Below are 13,813 nucleotides of genomic sequence, written 5' to 3' on the forward strand. Positions count from 1 at the left end.
TTTCGCGTTATGAACACATTTATAGACGGATCTATCGCGAAATTTATTTTATTACCTTTATTTACTGACGTTTCGACACAGGTTTCACTGGTCGTGGTCGCAGCTAACTGATGTCCATGGTCTAATAAAACATGGTCTTCTCTTCCCAGAGTGTCACTTGCCTACGTCACAATAACATTGCCACTTTATTTCAACATAACATGTTACATGGGTACATTATATCTATGGTTAATAAGTTAATTTATTTCTTTATAATTTAATAATTTTCATTTATATGTATTTTATCTTAAATTTTACAATAACACATCATTTTTAATTATTCGTTAGCAATATCTTCCGATTCACGAAAGAAATTTCAGACGTTCGGGTAATTCTGTTTACACTACTGGCAACACAGGATAGCGCTGTCACATTTGACAATCCGCCATTTTGTCCCTGACCGACCGTCCTTGTCGAACGCGTGTTAATTGTTATTTCCTTCTCGCTCAGTGTCAGCAGTCGCAGTGTTTTCCAAACTTTTCACGTCGTAAGCTTCGTAATTAATGTTTTGTTACGAAAATGGTTGGCTGCTCTATTCGGAACTGTAAGAGTAGGAGTGAAAAGTGCAGTATAGATTTGTTTTATTTTACTATGTTTCTACATGAATAACTTAAAATTAATGCCGTTAAAATAATTTTCACTGTTGGTTAAAATTCTCCCACATTTTAAAGTTTGAGAACCTGTAAACAGCATGATGACGTAGGCAAGTGCCAGTTAGGTCATTCGCGAATCTCGGAAGAGAGTACCAGGCGGAGTATATTATTATACCATGCTGATGTCCCAGCAAAATGTCAAAACAGAGATTTGTGCAACTACCCGACGAAAAGTGTATGAAAAAGTTTGCGGTAGACATCACATTTTCAAACCACCCACTACACATAATGTTAATTATTGTCAATAAATGTCGCGATAGACCCGTCTATAAATCTAATACCTTTAAACGAGCAATTCTTGTTTATTTATTTATTTATTTATATGTATATATATATTGGGGATCTCGGAAACGGCTCTAACGATTTCGATTAAATTTGCTATATGGGGGTTTTTGGGCGCGATAAATCGATCTAGCTAGGCCTTATCTCTGGGAAAACACGCAGTTTTGAGTTTTTATAATGTTTTCCAAGCAAAGCTCGGTCTCCCAGATATTGTGGATTAAAAAGAGAAATCGTTTAAAATTTGAGAAATTATTTGAAAATTTTAAGAGAAACCAGCAAAATGGCGCTTATGTTTTATTTGAATCTAAGCGCGCTTAGCGTCTCTACTGGCACTTTTCTCAGCTGCAAGCTGCTGCCGCCGCTAAGAGCGCCGCTCGCATTAAAGTCACTTTAACTACGGCTTGTGATGGTAATGGTAACCTAATCTAAGTTAACACCTGTAATACCATGGATTGCGATTAAATGATTATGATTATGATTATGATTTTTAAATTGAAACTGAAGTCACTTTTCGCAGTTAGGAAACTGTCGAACATGAGACACTAAGCTACTATGGGTATGTTTTAGCAATTTTTAGATATTTACGAAGTTGTATCTGGTAATATTTTTTGGTCTCTATACTAGAGTTTCTAAGTAACATTTAACCTAAGACCTTTTACGTGGGCGACGATTCTGTAGTCGGTATATTTTTTGCAATCACAGGTGGAATTTTTCGAGTTAAACGCACGTTTGTAGTCATTGAGGGTAGCGACAATATAAAATACCTAGGTTCATAATTTTATTGTAATTAAAGTCTATAACTGGATGATGAAAAATTAATTTATTGTTACGAGTTTCCGATATTTCGGTACTACTGAAAGCGCTATGTTCACGGAAATACTGACGTGCAAATATAATCTTAGGTAGGTACGTCTACTAACTACCATCCGCGTTACCGCTTAAGAGGATAGTGGACAACCGTTTCTCCATACAAACGTAGTCCCCATTTTCCTCCCCGGTTTTTTTATAGTAATCTCACTTCATCACTCACATCACTGATCGACGATTTGCCCTAGTTACAATGGAAAATGAAGACAGAGCCTTTGTCAATATCCAGAGAGAAAAATGGGGACGTTTGTATGAAAAGGTGGTTTCGCACAGTCGTCCACTTTCGTCTTAAAACTCTATTAAGTTCGCGACGGATGACATTCACAATAGGTACACCAGTCGCTTTTCGGTTTGCAAACCGGAATCTCACTGATTTTCGGACACTTGACAGTTGAAATCCATCTTCCCGGTTAAAACTGATCTGAGGATTATGCAACTCAATCCAGTGATTTGTTGATGCCTTTAAACGTTGTTCGGAGATTGCGGGCTCGCTCCCCGATTCAACATTATATTGTGCATACCGTTGGGTTTATTAGGTGTAAAAGAAAGGCCTTCCAGCCGGTTCGGCGTGGATTTTGACCTAACTAAAGTTACGCTGGTTCAAATGGCCTCAAATGGCAAATCAACACCCTTTTCGTATGAAAGATGTAAAAACAGAAAAATATAAAATAAATAGATATGGTCCCTACACTCACCCCCAGTATCGTGGTGCAGGTATCCGCAATATCCTTCCGCAATATTCAGCCACAAACTTGGTCACAAACTCCGCAGTTCTTCAAAAACTAATATTATCTTTCTTTAAAGTGTAATTCAATAGAACTTGCTAACTATGTAAACAAAAGTTACTAGTAAATTGACATTCAGTGTCATTTTTAGTATGGCGGTTTGTTTACATAGTGAGCAAGTTCTATTGAATGACACTTTACGTGAAAAATTGTCCGCACCGCACGTTTTCTCAATTCTGACAGATTTTCTTCTTCTCTTTTGTTTATTACTTTTTTTTTCCCCAAACGACATAATATATACAAAGAGGTGGGAATGAATGAGGTGATATACTTAATGACATTAAAAACTAAACATTAGGTACTGCTTAAATCATAAAATACTAGTATGTATAACGTAAGAGTCACTTTAAAACCAATAACCGCATCGGCGCGGCGCGGCCTAAACCCCTAGCCGTCTATTAGTCAAAACTTGTCTAAATAACACAAGACAATTTGACTTTTTATATGGATGGTTAAGAAAACTTTTGACCTTACCGATAAAACCATATTTTATAGTTGAAACATTCACAGTGCTCTTTCTAGCATGCTTAACATCTAGATATCAATACAAGCTAAAGCGTAGAGAATAGGCTACATGACAAATTTTCATTTATGGTATCAATCGATCGGGTTTGTTTTTAGGATCAAATGTCTATATGAGACCCATTGCGTTAAAGTAACACAAAAGTCAGAAATTGTAGTCAAAGGCCGACAGTCGCACTTCACTCGCGAAACGCCCTAAACAAAACGATAAGGGAACGTGACGTCAAGGTCTCTGGGAGCCCATCTTGTAGTATGGACAAAACAAGATAATTGCGTTTTTGTCGGGGAAATATTGCGTTTAAGTATATAGTTGTTATACAATATTTTTTTGGATGAAATGTAAGGAATCGAATAGTACCCTTACGTTTATTGTTTTTGGAAGTTAAAAAAAACTTAAATTTTGAAACTTTCAGGTCCTGTATTTTTGTAATTTTTCAATTTTTTATTTTAATATCCACATTATTGTGATAAATTGCTCGTTTGCTATCTATTTTACTAGATTTTGTTATAAAATTCAACATGTGTCATCATCCCTATTATGATCTAATTTTATTACGTGTCCCTGCGTACACTGAGGTATGTTACTTACAAAAATCAATTTAGAAATCTTGTTGTTTTTGTTTATATTATTTGTACAATCAGTATCATAAGTCATCCGATCAAACTACGCGTCGGAAGTATCTACAGTCTAATAACTTAAAAAATAAATGTCTCTTTATGTAAACAATGACCCTGTAGGTACCAGATACTTTTAAACACAAAATAAGTATTTCAGGGTGGCAGATATTTTTGGCCCATTGCATTGCTTCATCCGCTACTATTGATGATGTCATTAAATTGATTAAAGAATGGAAAACGTCTCAAAGGTACGCCTTATTTTCTTTTAAAACTCCTCCAAACATCGCAGCCCCTCCATCATCTATTGTCGCTGAGATGAAGTTTTCTTAAGGTCTCGAGTCACGCATTTAATGCAAACGAGAGTTGCGTGTTTCAGCATATGATCGATCTTAATGGATGGGGTGATCACGCGAGAGGTCGCGCTGAGGGAACCGTCCATTACACAAACGATAGCGATATTTGGCGATTATAAACGACTGTTAAGTATAACGCGTGTTTCAGCATATGATCGATCTTAATGGATGGGGTGATCACGTGAGAGGCCGCGCTATAGGATCCGTCCATGACACAAACAATAGCGATTTTTGGCGATATAAACGACTGTTAAAACAAGCCCTTGGTAATCGTTTGTCCTTATCCGTCATTTGGGTTTGCTATAAAGGGACAAAATTTAACAAAGTGTGTCGTTTACTGTTTTACTTTTAGGTATGTAAGTGTGATCACAAATGTTTTATTAGGTAGTAGAAATAATTCACAATGTATATATTCATATTATAATAAACTTTGTTCCATGACTTCATTTATTAGATAGAAATTTCAAATAATTAAAGTGAACTTTTCTACCTTTATCAGCTTTTCTTTTCTTTAATAGGTACTTTTTACTTATCTCTTAAGAGGTTGAAACATATTTTTATTTTGTGCTCCGTACAAACGCACATTTTTGATTCTTATTTAATTAAGTTACCACGAAAAGTGATAGAAATAGATTTAAAATAACAATTTTTTTACGACCCAAAGAGGGCCTTTGCCTCCGAACAAGACCACGCCACCACTGTTCCCGGTTTTGAATTATTTTCTTAACATCAACTTCTCTCACTTAACCAGTTCAAGATTCCAAATGTGATCTTGAAATTTCTTACAAGACAAAGAACTAGAATGTTAGAACTAATAAATATTATGTATATGCCAAAAACGCGGTCTCTTTCCACTCCGACCATCCCGGCAGTGACTTTCTACTCGGTTTAATGGAATATATCGTTTCAATAACCTGGTAATCTAGGCGTGCAGTACACCGCCCTCCTCCTCAGGTGAGGGTTATTTGATGTTGAGGGGATAAAAGCGATCATTACAAGCTTTATTATTGGCTTTTTAAAAATATATTCACGGTTTTGTAAGTACATTTCTTTCCAAAACTGGAATGTAAATATATCTTTGTAAATATTGTTTAGCATCTCACGCACGACTTTCAGTTCATTTCGCATGCACCAATCAGCGCGGACGATCTTCAAGATCGTGTCGAATCCATAAAAAAAATTTAAATTTGTTTCGGGCTCTATAAATCTTGTAAATAGGAATCTTATCACTGGACCCACTTTTACTTAAGTTACATGAAACCTACGTATTGTACCTCGGTTCACTAAAACCAAAGCTATATTTTAAATAAAACCACTAAACATATAATTCAAAATGTTTTATTAAACAACAGGAAGTTGTAAACGTGTAAATACACAGTGAAAGAAAACAAAACTATATTATGATACTTTTTTGTTCCGTATAAAACTTAAATATTTAGTCTACTGCTAGGTAGCAGTTCTTTTACGATATTCTGTTGAACTTTTAAGATATTCGTAACGATTCTTTATAACTTGGTCATTAATTAATGTCATTAACGGGTGTAACGTGATTAATTTTCATTACTTATTTTACCTTTTTCCGACGTTTTAGCTAGGTTGCACTAGCTGTGGTCACGCAAGACCCGTTAATGACAAAACGCGGGAGATTAAAGTGTTAACTTGGTCAATATTAACATGTTTTGTAGTTACCAAAACCAGAGCTGGGCACCGTTAATCAAAAAGTTAACTTCGTTAATCGTTAATCCGTTAAACAAAAACTTAACTTCGTTAAACGTTAAAACGTTACTTTTCAAAAGTTTTAACGGAACTTAAAGTTAATCGTTAATCGTTAACTCGAAATCGTAAATGTACGCAATAGGAAATAAAACTAGTAGAAATAATCATATCGTCGTGTCTTGTGACCGCTCGGTCTCGAATAGTAAGTAAGTTGTTATATTTGTCTCGCTCGCACCCGTGTATCTTATATGGCAACTGCTCAGGTTGCCGCGATCGACTCTGTCATACTCTCGTAATAACAAAATTAATACGGCGCACGGGGTAAGCAATATCAGACTCTTAGTCAGTAGTACGATTCGCGCTATGTAAAGTTGCACTGCATACAAACCTAACGCAAAGTAGTCGGAACGTGATCGGCGCGGCGCGGCAGCGCGCGGCCTTGGTGTGAGTAGGTACTTAGGTATTAACGATTAACGGACTTAAGGAAAGTTAACGGATGTTAACAAGTCCGTTACAGGTTTTTAAAGTTAATCCGTTACTCGAAAACTTAACTTCGTTAATTAATGATTAACGGATTAACGGACTTCTGTCCAGCTATGACCAAAACATTCAATAGAATTGATTACTCTTTTAACATGTGCTTAAAGTAGATTAGCCAAAACGAACAACGAAATACAGGTACTAAGTACATTGTTAGCATAAATTCAATTCAAAACGGCACATTCCTAATACCTCTGCTTATTCAGCGCCAAAACAACTTGCAGCAAAGAAATCGGACAGTCGTTGACCTTGTCACAGAGGTGGGGGTCGAGCAGATCCTCGTACCTCCCCCCCACTTCCTCCCTGAACCCCCTCTCGTGAAGCGGCACCCTGCGGATAGAGATTATTTATTAAACCCATTGCATCTGAGACTAACGGCCTCAACGCCACTGGAGCAAAAGGGTAGTAACTCCATTAGGGATTTAAGACGACATCTTTCTTTTTAAAACTGTGGCTTAACAACTTCCTTACTTGAAAAAGAGCGTATTAGCCGAAGTTTTTTTAAGGAGGATATGCTTTTTCATGTATTATAGATTCTTGAAAGATATGTGGAGATGCGTATTTGTTTTGAAGAGCGGCCATTGTTTTTAGGATGAGATATTTGCGGACCTTGCTCAAGTATTATGGATTTGTTTGTTTTTTCTCAATATATTTTGTTCAACAAGGCTTGCTATATAATATTAATGGATAATATCTAGTTTTACGCGTAAATATTCAGGTAAAATATGTTGAGGTTGTAACTGTTGTAAGTACAACGTTAATCAACGTTTGCTTATTTCATTTGGCTTTCTTTGTTACTTCTTGTTAATTGCTGGTTTTAACTTTGTATTTGTTATCGCTTAAACTGTTAAAATATTAAAATTTTAAGATATTTTGAGGCTAAATGGAAAGGAATAGTAATTTTAATAACTGTATTAGAAATAATACACGGAAAGACCATTTTATACGTTTATTGTTATAAAAACATAAATTATTTTCAACCGTACTGTGATGCGGCCATGATTGTTGTAGAAGAAGAAAAAAGTGTTGCCAGCAACTTGTGGCCATAGACAAAACAAAACTTTAGTGATGCTTTTTGTTCTTGAACAATAGCAAACCATGGCGAGCTAATGGTCTGTGTCAGTCAGCCAATCTTCGACTTCAAATACGCGAGTGATCCGAAAAACATAGTAATTTACTTCATGACAACAGGAATTCGATCTTATAACTTAACACTCAAAGGAGATTTATACGTAGACCCATAGGTACTTTACTTTGTTATGAATATTTGTTGCAACTTAAATTTTAAAATTAAATCAGATTTTTATGCTCGCGAAGAAGCTTACCTTTTCCAAACCATTTTGAAAAATGCAATAACCGGCCAGTGAAATATCTCGCGATAAGTTCCGTGGACACCTCCCGCGGGGCGATGTGTCTTCGAGGCGCCCGCTTGATAAATATCGCCTTTAAGTTATTTAAAACTGCGAAACTTTATGTCATATTTCTAAAGAACTTAGTTTTACAATTAATTATTTTAATATTAACCCTCACTCTCTCATTTTATAACAAGTAATTAGGTTCCTCTCTCTGCCTCGAGCTGTTGCTAGCAGCATTTTGTATTGTTTGTGTTTGTATTTTTGTATTTTATTTTTATCCATATTATAAAATAATGTAACTTAAGAAGAAAAATAGATAAAGGCATGATAAGGTATGATGCAATGTTACTTCGTCGGTAAAAACCTACTTTAGTTCAAGTTAAACAGTAATCATACAAAAGAATTCAGCAAAAATAAATACATTCTGTTGTAAACTATTTATTAAAGGTACTTACACTTTTGGCCAAGTTAGTACATTCTTAAAGACTTTAAGCGTGTTTCTTATCCTTACTTAAGCTGTTGAACACAAAAGTTTCGCAGCAACAAAAAGTTTACTTACAACATTTTTGTAGTAACACTATTAGGTACTTAAAGGTTTTTGTGAAAGTTAGTTTTAGTTAAACTTAAAATTATAAATCTTATAATTTAAAAAAATTATAAATCTTGATCTCATTGTCAAAATGTTGTGTTAATGATTAATTTTATTGTAATTACTAACATGTAGCTGTAATGTATCATGGTACTAACAATATTGTATGGAATTTTTAATATTCTGAAATAAAGATATATATATTTAAACATGCACACGTTATTATACACTCAAGCAAAAAAAATGTTATTCAAATTCATCAATGTTTAAACACAAATTGCTTTTATAGTCTGTCAAGCCGGATATGTCAGTAGCAATGTAAAGCAAACTAAAGTATGGTATCCCTATGAAACGAACAAAAAGCAGCAATGTATGTACATCGAACAACGATGAAATGTAAACAAAACAATTCCACAGATAAGATATAAATGACACGCGATTTTTGAACAATTCAAACGTAGTGTTGCTAACACGCGATTTTACAAATTTGTCGCCTTTTTCCACTGACAAGATTTGCTTGACCAATTATAGCAAGAAATTAGAAAAATATGGTTTGGATGACAACTGCAGTAGCATTACTGTCACTGTCAATTTCTCCATTGGCTGAAATTTTCCAACTTAAGAATTATATTCTTCATAATGATAAACGTAGAAAATGGAAGATAATTATAATGTAACGAGATAACGAGGTAAGTGATACGCGTCAAATTACTCTGGAAATTGATCTGACTGTACAAACATCAGAGTTAATTGATATTTTATCAATTAAGTGTAACCCAGTACAGCTCTGCCAAACAATGATCCGATGCTACTCGAACTTGGCAGAAAGAGATAGCACAAGAAATTCTCGCAATCTCTTATATCACAAATCTCTGACAAAGCAAATAATACCTTAAGAGGAACAGTTAAGGCTCTATATTCAGACGAAAGCATAAGTGTGATGTGATGTATTCCTTTGATAATCATCCACGATAGCTTACACGTCCTGAGAATATAAATTGATTCTCTAACTCTGAACTGAAGTAATTAAAATTCTTCGGTTCGTATTTTTAAGGGTTGATGTACATGAATTTTAATATACATATTTGCTAGGTTTTAAAAATAGTGAATACACAATAGTGAAATAGACGAATAATGATCACTGGGTCGCTTAAGTACGATACTAAATAATTACATATTATACTTCGTATAACATGCAATTCACATTTAAGTATTTGTTGGAGTTCAAAATATTTTTACTACGGATTTCTGTTCACAATTTGGACAAACGGTTGTGTTTATTACGTTAAATACAAACTTTGCATTATCAAACGTATATAATGCACTTCAAAATATAGGTACGTTTATAATATGCGTTTTGCATTTTAGTGTATGACAAGCTTTACATTGTAACAACACGAATTCGCGTCACGTCCGCGGATTAGAAGGCGATCAGCGATACCGCGGCGATACCGCAGCGGAATCGCAGCGATTGCCAAGCGATTCAATACCGCGGTAATTCCCTGACTGTACTCTATAATATTGCGTTATGAAGATTGTATTAACATTTCTGAGTATGATTTACTTGTCAGCCAGGGGACAACGGCAGAGTTTGATAAAATAATTGTTGTACTCATACAGTCCCCGTCAGATACATCAGAGCAGCCATGGTGCTCATAAATTTCTCCAGAAGGACTTTAACGTATTGATATTTAATAAAGGTTTTCCTCAGATATATGTGAACACCTTGGCCGCTCCGATATATCTGAGGCCGACTGCACTGCGATTAGTAGATTTATGTACAATTGCTTTTGATTTATTGAATCCTTTTATAGACAGGCAAACTTACGTAAAAATTACTCGTAACAGGTCATGGACGAGTGATTTCCCTGGATCCGCTAAATAAGTTCTGGCTTCACAGATGCTCCGTAATATGCAAGCTTGCCCGTTCACATTGTGACTGGAAATGTAAATAAAAAGATAAATTAAGTTATGCATATAACACAGGCACACACCCGTACACGCAATGAAATAATCACTCACTGCTCAATTGGTTAAGAGCAACACACGGATTGTGGAGGATGCAAGGAGGATGCGGGTTCAAGTCCTGCCGGAAGCGTAACCTTTTCCATTTTTAGGGTTCCGTACCTCAAAAGGAAAAAATTGAATCCTAGAAAGGAAAAAACCGAAACTACCAATTAAGTTGAAATTTGGCACACATGTAAGTTTGTGACCTACATGTGGACGTGTAACGTAAATAAATGAATTTTAAATATGGAGGCCATTTTTGGGGGGTAAATGAGAAAATTAATAAAATAACGTTTTTCAAACTATATTGTGTTACATATCAAATGAAAGAGCTCATTGTAAGAATCTCAAATATTTTTTTTAATAATTTTAGGACTAATAGTTTAGCAGTTATTCATGAAAATAGGCAAAAGAATGACCATTCGCCCCTTATCTCCGAAACTACTGGGTCTAAAATTTAGAAAAAAAATACACAAAATAGTTCTTTACCTATAGATGACAGGAAAACCTATTAGAAATGTGCAGTCAAGCCTGAGTCGGACTTAATGTACGGAACCCTTGGAACGCGAGTCCGACTCGAACTTGGCCGGTTTTTTTTTTCCTTTAAGGAAAATCACTCACTGGTCCAGAGCGTTCTGCAGCCTCTCCCACAACTCCCTTTTCTGCCTGTGGTGTAGTTTCCTCCGATAGATGGCGTTGGTGAAGTTGGTGTCAGGCAATTATTATGCATTTATCCCAACAATCAAATATGCTAGTAAAAGTCAACACTCACTAGTCTAGAGCGTTCTCCAGTCTCTCCCAGAACTCCCTCTTCTGCCGGTGGTGCAGTTTCCTCCGATAGATGGCGTTGGTGAAGTTAGCGTCTGGCAAGGGGAACAGGACGTCGATCTCCAGCGCGAGGTTCCATCCTGATGGGGCATGCGTCATGAACGCCTTCACCAGTGAGATCGTCATCTATGTAGACAATATAGTCAAAGGTATTGGCACTATTGACGGTGTTGAAGGTTTTCATAACTAGATGGCGCTGGCATAGATTTTACGTGTCTCTAGTTTTGATTTTTATGATTTGTCTTAAAGGAAAAAAAAAACAAGTCGTAGTATCAACAGGTAAAACCTATGCTGACGCCATCTGTAAAATACTTCCACCGGACAATCCCATTACACTGTTGGAAAAAAGATTAAAGACTAAGTACACTGACGCAAACAAATTTAGGGCCTTATTAATACGAGAGGGCCAAATTAAGCCACACTGAGAAAGATAAATATAAAACCGGTGTAAAACAGGTGTATAATTAACAGCTTTATCCAGGTGTTAAAATAAACTTCGCTTACTAACATCGCGCGATTGTAAGAGATGGACACTCTCGCTATCACGTTGCTAACGCTATAACATTCATAACTGTCCCGGTTTTCAGATACTAATCATATTTAATCAAAACAACAAACGTAGGACCAGGCGATCCCTAAGACCAACTCAAAGTTAATATTTTCATAAAAGAAATGAATAGTAAGATAAGAACAAACTTACAACAAAATCCGCTCCATCGGGAAACGTTATATGCCTCCTTTTCCTTATGGCACTAAGTTGCGTTTTCACATTAGGGCAGTCACCCCCACTCTCTACCAGAAACAAGCATACCACCACTAGCTTCAGGCACCACATTTTAAAGTATTTTAAGTCTATAAAGTTGTTGGACAACAACCCTAGAAATTTAACCCTCCTTTATGTCTATAAAATAACCCTTCTAGAACGTAGAATAAATGTATATTCTTACGCAATGCGGCCGGCTCGTTGAGCGTTTTCTTGTGAATGATTTTTAAATAACCTTTGGAATGTTGTGGATCATCCAACATAGGTACTGATATATTTAATAGGTATACAGGATTTCGCGTTCGCGAATTAGCCTTGTTGATAAGTGTGATAACAACTTGTTGTCAATCGACTATAAGTTAGTTACTTACCTTTTTTGCGGTAAAGGTGATGCCAATACGCTCTGAAAATGTATATTCAGACATTTAAATCACATTTACTTCAATAGCAATTTTTTTTTAAGTATTGAAATTTGATTATCTCTTTACCGAAGCAACATATTCCTTCTTAAGTCTACACAGTTTATTTCGCTTTATCACATCTGTAATACAGAAAAGAATATCCACTCAAAACTCAGCGCGTGACAAGGAGCTGTCCGTTGACCCGCGCTGTTTGCCCTAAGAATTAGAGCACTACTGCCGCCTCTGCTCATTAGCTTGTCACGTTTAGCACCTTCTTGGAATTTCTTGTCTACATTTTATTCCGTATTTTCCGTTTTCGCTCTTATAGTGAAATAATTAAAGTTGGTTTTTTAATGAGGCGGTTGAGAGATTTTCGGTTTTCGAATAAGAGGATTGCATGGCTTAATTCCGCTCGGTGGGAAAAGTTGCAAGTCATGGTTTAAACATGAAATAATTTGTATTTAAATATTTACAAAACTTTTCACTTTTTCATTATTTGTGGGTTTAGTATTATAGGTAGGTACTCTAAAGTCCTTAATGTAAAGGTATAAATTAATAATATCTTGGCCTAATCTAGGTTGGCGTGTTTATTTGACGTATTTGGTTTAGTAGGTTCGTAGTTTATAGCAAGGTGCAGTTAAATTATATTCAAAGTAGCGTCAAATATCAGTTTTAATAATATTTCGATAATTTTAAAAAATATGAACTCTCATAAAATGTTATTTCCCGTTATGTCGATTTTTTTTATTTTTATAACTGAGTCAAAAAAGAAAAGTTTCACTCTTAATGCTTTATCGACCTCCTGTAAGTAGAGTAAGTATGTGTGCTAACGCAAAAATTAGAAGCAATGAAAGAGCTTGTAGACGGACTTTCCTTATAGGCAATCTTCACCACATTGTATTTTACTACAAGGTACTACCATAAATCATACATCAAATATCATATACAATAATATATTTACAACATACACAATTTTATTACCTACAATAAATAATTACATTACATTTCAAGGGTGATTCTCAGAGATGACGTTCGGTGCCTGACTTCGGTGCCGAATTTTATTTTTTACTTATTTGATACACGACTTCATTTCCTAAAATCTAGCCTTAATATAAAAAATATTGGTAGTGGAGGCCTCCATTAGAACCTTATAGTTTTTTTGATATTTGAGATTTAAAAAACACCGAAATCATGTGCAGGCACTGAAATCAATTTGCCTCACCGAATTCAAAAACGCTTACACAGAAATCACACTTCAATATTATATCTAAATTATATTATAATCTATTCATATTTTTCATTATTATTTGATGATAAGTGATGTATGGGGTTCTTCAAAAAAGGAGTGTACAGGTTTTTAAAAAAAGGTCGGCAACGCGCATGTTACACCTCTGGAGTTGCAGGCGTCCATAGGCTACGGTGACTGCTTACCATCAGGCGGCCCGTATGCTTGTTTGCCACCTATGTGGTATAAAAAAAAATGTAGCGAGGCTAA

At 35.4% G+C, this 13,813-nt stretch overlaps 1 protein-coding gene across 1 annotated transcript; it reads right to left on the reverse strand.

The window, feature by feature from the left end:
- Positions 1 to 6,551: 6,551 nt before the first annotated feature.
- On the reverse strand, positions 6,552 to 12,012 carry LOC134656378 (uncharacterized). Its single transcript, XM_063511893.1, has 4 exons — positions 11,855 to 12,012; positions 11,099 to 11,280; positions 10,148 to 10,258; positions 6,552 to 6,705 (listed from the first exon to the last, which is right to left on the reverse strand). The coding sequence occupies exons 1-4, from the start codon at positions 11,987 to 11,989 to the stop codon at positions 6,561 to 6,563; spliced, it is 573 nt and encodes a 190-aa protein (XP_063367963.1). The 5' UTR covers positions 11,990 to 12,012; the 3' UTR covers positions 6,552 to 6,560.
- Between the last annotated feature and the right edge of the window lie 1,801 nt (positions 12,013 to 13,813).

This window comes from Cydia amplana, chromosome 18 (assembly GCF_948474715.1).
Source record: "Cydia amplana chromosome 18, ilCydAmpl1.1, whole genome shotgun sequence".
Classification (NCBI taxonomy): Eukaryota; Metazoa; Arthropoda; class Insecta; order Lepidoptera; family Tortricidae; genus Cydia; species Cydia amplana.